Source organism: Buceros rhinoceros, unplaced genomic scaffold, assembly GCF_000710305.1.
Source record: "Buceros rhinoceros silvestris isolate BGI_N320 unplaced genomic scaffold, ASM71030v1 scaffold938, whole genome shotgun sequence".
Lineage (NCBI taxonomy): Eukaryota > Metazoa > Chordata > Aves > Bucerotiformes > Bucerotidae > Buceros > Buceros rhinoceros.
Genome location: NW_010428362.1, coordinates 78660 through 85144, shown reverse-complemented (window position 1 = coordinate 85144; position 6485 = coordinate 78660). Strand labels below are relative to the sequence as shown.

At 41.0% G+C, this 6485-nt stretch overlaps 1 protein-coding gene across 1 annotated transcript in view; it reads left to right on the top strand.

Moving 5' to 3' along the window:
• TMEM64 (transmembrane protein 64) overlaps nucleotides 1-6485 on the top strand; it is a gene marked incomplete at its 5' end in the record, with an annotated part of 9800 nt that overhangs the window by 391 nt on the left and 2924 nt on the right. Inside the window, one exon of the mRNA XM_010142219.1 lies at nucleotides 5562-5717. Coding sequence (XP_010140521.1) covers nucleotides 5562-5717 — 156 coding nt within the window. The remainder of the gene's footprint in view (nucleotides 1-5561; nucleotides 5718-6485) is intronic.

Here is a 6485-nt window from a genome sequence, read left to right as displayed (position 1 = left end):
AAGCTCTGTCTTGGGAGGATGGTTTGCAGCATAGCAGCCACTGTCACTGGTGGAGGTTGCCTCCTTTCCTGGGAAGAAGCCCTGGTTTCTTTCTGTTCTAACAACTGTGAAAACATCTACCTTGCCTACTCTTGCTCTGCCTTGCCTGCTCTTGCTAGTGGCTCTTCTGTGCTTGCAGGGGGACAGCAGGCAGGTTCTCAAAGTGTCTTGTTCAGTGGCATTGTGTTAGAGTTGCTGTGTGGCTTTCGAGGCTGTGTTCTGGTGTTAGAAAGAAACACCAGGGAGCTGTGGAGCAAAATATATGGAGAACTCAACTGGTTCAAAGTGCTTGTGTTTTTTAAAGTGAGTTGAGTGGGACAAAAAGTTGTGTTTTTAAACAGTCTTGCCAGATCTCCCTCAGCTACTTAATATAAGTAACTGTATAGGAAAGAAAGAAGTGGGGACATTAAAATTGTTTGACAGTTCGGTTGATGTTAGTAGCGTACATCTAGCAAACCCTTGGAGTGTTAAATCCATGTACACATGAGAGGCCATGTGTTTTGGGCAGAGCATTAACATGTAGGCTCAAGGCTGAAGAGGGACTTGGTACACCAAGGTGGTCCTGGAAGTTAATTTAAACTCGTTTGGAAAAGGGTTGGACTTGCATTTCTTTGTATGTTTAGATGGAGATTGGTAAATTCTTTAGGAACAATTATTTAGAACTTGCAATCATACTGTTCTCTTTGGTCGTTTTAAAAGAGAAAGTAAAGAAGAACGTGGAGGGTAAAGCTTTAGAGTGCCATCATGCTGATCATGACAATTTCAGAGCTCAGCTCTTCCTGAGTGCTCTCTCTGAAGGATCTGTTTTTGGCTGTGTTGTTATGCCTCAGCTGTGTCTGCAGTTTAGAAAGTTTAACAGTAACTCATGTTCTTTAGTGTAAAAGACCCTTTAAACAAGTCGGTTTGTCTTCCACTTTCTTATAGCTTGCTTTCCATCCCTCATCAGCAGTCCTGATCCTTTACTCTTCTTAAGTGCTTGCTGGATTTTCACACAATCATCTGGTTGAAATGAGTAGGTCACTGAACACCAAATCTGTTATTTAAGAAAAAATTAATCCACACAATTTTTAAGGGTTAACACCCACATCAAATATTAAAATGGCAATGTGTAAAACTGTGAGTGCTGGGGCATTTGTCTCAGCAGCTGCCATCTCTGCCCATAAAAGCTATAGCAACTTACAATTTCTTTTTAAGCAGGTCTTTTAACCATTTTCTTGTTATGAATGTGAAGAATCTCAGATGTTTTATTTATTTACCTGTCTTACTGCAGTACTGAGAAAGCTTCCCCATGCTGCAGGGAGCAGAGAGCCCCCAGAGCCCAAGGTCCTACAGGGTGTAGCAGATGAAGCTTCTGCTGTAGTGTGACCCTCCTAAAATAGGGAGAGCTGTTGTGCCTCAGTTGTTCACAGCTTGGGAGGTGTCACTTGAAGTAGTCAGCAGATGTTGTAGAGCAGTACTGGATCTGAAGAACTGACCAGAAAATTACTGAGCTAAAATGATTTCTTTCTTGGCATAACTGTTGTGTTGGAATCACAGTTCAGCACAATATTCAGGCCAGTGCAATATTAAAATGATGCTGTAAATCAGTGTTCTGTATTCTCCAAGTTCTGCAAGCTAAATCATTTTCCTTCCAAGTGCAAGGTTTCAGTGTCAAAGTAACAGATAGGAAATCAGATGAAACCAGTTTCTCGAGTATGCCAAATAACTTGGATGTTGCCTGCTAAAATTAGTTTGGTTTGCATTTATTACTCTGGAGTTATTACTTTGCAGTGTAGCCAAATAAAGCATGCTGTATTCAATTTTTAACTGAGAACATTTAATATGAACCACTAGATTACTGAAAAATAAAAATGTTGCACGCAAATCTGAGCCTTCAAAGCAGTTTCTCACTGTGAGTCAAGTTTAAACTACGTATAGAATACAAAATTCTCCTTACACAGACCAAACTGTCATTTTTTTCAAGTCTGACTTATTTGGAAACTGAATGCTCTACTTAAGCTTAAAATGCAAGGGTCCTAACCCCCTCTCTATTCCCCATGCTAGCAACTTCAGCCATGAATTAGAACAGGATTGCTCTTAATAGTAGAGGAAAGAACAGCAAACTTGAGAAAACCTACGCATCTTTCATTTTCCAGCAGTCTGGTCTATATGTGTTTTCTATGTGCATATTTATAGGTAAAGCGGAGCTACTGAGGATGCTTAAATGCAAGGGAAGGGAGGAAATGATACATGAGATCCAGGACAAGGCATAACTTTGGTGTGAGAGGGGTCATCAGCAGGACTGGGATTAATGGGTTTCTATAAGCACTTGTTCAGTGGTGTGTACCACCTGCTGAGGGTTTTGGGGAGGTTGAATTGCAGGGGAATGTATTGAAGGAAGGAGGAGCTTGCTAGCATTTGGTTAGTTACAGGATTGTATTACCTGAAATAGCACAAGAAGAGCATTGCCATGAATTTGGTAGTTTGTCGCCAGCCAGACTTGAACATCTTGCTTCTTAAGGCCATTCTGCTGCCCTTTAGGAAGGCTCTGATAGCAGGAGCACTGGGGTAATACGTTTACTTGCCTTTGGAAGACCTAGAAGCTTCTGAACTGAAAGCATGTTTGTACTTCTCTTCAAGTGGGTTTTGTTTAACTGTCACTCCTGTGATGCCGGTGTGGCCTGGGCCACTGGGGTGGCCTGATAGCTCTTACTGAGGTGTTTGCCCACGCACAGCCCTCTCTCTTGGCAGCGCTGAGTGTTCTGAAGACAGGTCTGTAAGGAGGCCTGGTATGCAGGTTATCACCACCTCCTCAGTGCTGAGTCCCCAGAGCTAGATTTGTGCAGACTGATTATTTGTAATGCCAGGTGTGGTTGAGAACAGAATTCATGTTCCTTCTTTCTCCTTCAAGAGGAGTATTGTGTGGAAGAATAATGTGTCCAGTGGTGCACTTCTGGTTTGAGAAATGCACACAGTGAAATCAGAGTTCAAGAAATAGTACCTATTTTGCAGGAGCATGCAGGCTGCTTACTCTGATTTCCTATTTTTTGTTTTGGTTTGGTTTTTATTCTCTACCTGGGTCTTTTTTTGAAGAAAGTAAAAGAGCATCAGAATTGTCCTTTGCTCTAGGTTGCTAAGTCTGCCTGATCTGAACCATGGGATTTTTTAAGTTGAGGGAAGATAAATCTGCTGCAATTCCCAAAGGCATGTGAGCCTCCAACAAAGTCCTGACACAAGTGTTTATTCTTTGACAGGACTCAACCAAAGGTGTCAGCTGCAAAGACTACACAAAAGTTTTACGGAAGAAGGCCTCTCCAAGGGTTAGTGGGAGAATTTCTGGCTAACATTCTTGTTACCAGAGAGGTTAGGTAGGCCTTAATTTTATTTTAATATGTTGGTATAGCCTGTAAACAGCTAAATCCTTGCTTGCTTTGGGATTTCACTGTTAATTTTGCTGGCTTGAGCTTTCTGGTAGCCTCTGTTTGGCAGCTTGGCCATGCAGGCCCCGGTCTGGCAGGTTTCTAGAATGGGTGAAGTTTCATATAAGGAGAGACATGGAAAACTCCCTTAAGTTCTTTTGAAAATTTCTCAGGTTTCTTAGGTTGGGATGCCGTCCACTTTTATGCCTGCTGCGGAAAGGGATACTATAGGAGGTCTAATCCCTGCAAACCAGGAGTTAAAAGGGCACCTGCAATTTTCTTTTCCCCCTCTCCCTGACTTTTGTTGTAGTGGGAAGCACAAGTCTCAGTCCAGCGTGTCCGTTGGCAGCCTCCCCTTCATTTGGAAATAGTCTCTCTCCTGGCTCGGGAGGTCCAGTTGCTTCAGGACAGATCCAGACATGCAGATGTGTCGCTCTCCAACCGAAGTGTCCTTAATAGGTGTACAGAAATGAAGGAGGTGCCCAGGAGTGTTAAAACAATCTTTGGGAAGTTTCCCAGCTTCATCAGATCTAGTGACAGTGTCCTACTTAGGAAATCTTGCCCCAGCGTATTTGAGAGGCTTTTTAATAGCAGTTCCGTCATTCCCTTAGCAATATCAATAGGTTTTGGTGTGCATTCTTATTACATAGCCCAGATTACTATATTGTTTAAAATAAAAAATCAAAAAGTAAGTATTTTCAAAGCATTGGTCATATATGAAGTTCTGACATAATTGTGTAGTGCTTTTAAATTAGAATTCTAAATTATTCTTGTATGGAGAGGGAAGTGTATTATTTGTGTTGCTCGTATATATCTCAGTCTATGGGAAGTGTAATTTGCAGTGTGATGTGTGGAATTGCCTTTCTGGGTCTTGTTCCAGTGAGTTATTCTTAATCTTTATGCTCCATTGCATTCTTCTCCTGCATTGCCCTTCCTTCCTTCCCAAAACTTTCCACTGATAGTGCTTAGAGCTCTGAGAATTCAGCACTGTGACTTTCACAGTAGCCAAAGTTTATTTTAAGAATAGCATGATGAAATTAGTAACTTTGCTACCATTCTCTTGCCTTTGACATTGTACAAAACTGTCAAGGTCAATAATTCATGTAGGCTCCCAGTGTTAGGGGCTGTTCTTAATTAGAACTTGTTTTATTACTATGTGATCGACTGAATTGTCTAGAAAATTCCTTACGCTGCTTGTTTCAAAATCGCCCTTTTCATACTAATTTTTAACCCCTAGTTTTCCCCTGTTTTCACTTTTTCTTGTGTAAATATCTTTTGGCCTCTCAGCCTCTGCATTTCATATTTCCCAGTGGCTGCTGATACTAATATAGCTAGTACTGTGTACTTCGTTCCCATGTAAACTCTCCACATGCTGACTCGGAACAGAAATTTCACAGCAAAGAGAGGAAAATACCTTGAGGTATTATGAGTGGTTTTTTTTTTTTTCCCCAGAGAAACTAACAAAAGCTATAGCTGTGTATAATGTTTTGTTCACTTATGGAAGTGTGATTGAAAAAAACACATTTGATGAATCTTAGTGATGCCCATATGTGTCACTAATAGATATCGCTGCTGGAGATCACTGATAAATGTAATGAGTACGTAACTTCCCTTGCAGACACCAATTGCATATGCCATTCTGTTTACCTAGATCATATTTAATACAGTGACATTTTGGACAACTGCCTCTTCTGTTAGTTGCCATACATGTAAAAAGCAAAGCAAAGAGATTTTTGCTTTAGACCTTCACATTTGATAAAGTATTTTTTCCTGCAAGCACATTCTCGTACGTTGTAGGGCTTTGTTCGCCATGAAGTAAAAAACATCTTCAATGAAGATGTTTAGTTGCATCCTTAGTTAATGACTTTTGCACAGAGATATTGTGTAATGTAAGATGAAATGAAATAGAATCTAGTAACTTTAAAAAGGCCAGATGAAAACTAGTCACATACTGTTTTATTATATTATCTTAGATTCATGCCCAGTGAGAAGTTTCAGTGAAGGAATGTAAGAAATTATTTCATTTTTTTTGCAGAGATGCTTGTGGGAGTGGCAATCTGGTTGTTTATGCTCCTAGGTTGTGTTGGAGCTGTGCTTGGTTTCTTACACTTTCTTTTTACTCAGATTACAGATTTGTCACTACCCAACTACCTGATGGCTTCTTCAGTTGGGCTCTTTCCTACTCAGCTCCTGAACTCATACTTGGGCACTACCTTGCGTACCATGGAGGATGTAATTGCCGAACAAAGTGTTAGTGGCTACTTTATATTCAGTTTACAGGTAAGATAAAATGATTGCTCTCGTAGACCTTGGTAACAGTTGTGTCGGTCTCTGTGACTGCTTTGGTCAGCAATTATACTTGGAAGCAGTCATCTTCTTGTGTTTGAGTTTGTTTCTTTATGCCCCTAATTTCTTGTTGATCCGCGGTACCAGTGGGATTCAAGACAGGACTTTGTTTCTGGAGACAGTAGGCATGTGTCCCTCCTGTAGCTTTGACTGTTTGAGTCATTGAATCTTCGCCTTGGAAACTGTGTGCCCACAGGAATGTGTGTGAGATGTAGGAAGGTTCCACGTTGCTGATTTCTCTTCTGGACTGCACAGACTCAGTGTAAGAGGGATGGGCTACAGGAGATTTGGGGGGAGTGCATGTCTCAGGGGTTAAGAGCTGTTCTCTGTTGGCATAACAGCTCCCTAGTCTGAGGCAGCCGGTCTCTTACATCTTACAGACTGAGAGCCAAGCAAGTATGGCAGGTAGCATTTTCAAGTAATAGGTTTTAGTAAGTGTTTAATTTCTAACTCTGTTACTGGTATTTTTGGTAGATTGTGTGAAGCTGAGCTGATGTTTCTTTTTCACAGGCTACATACCCAGAGAAATGATCTTCCAGTGTACTGTTGTCCTTTAATTTTGCTTTCTTCTGTTGGAAAAGTTTAATTATTTCTTACTTCACGTGTCACAAAGCAGAACTTGCTCAGTGTCTCTGTTTCTCTTTCTGCCACAGTTTTGTCAAGTTTTCTTCTCTTGCCCTCTGGGGTAATTTACTGCTGACC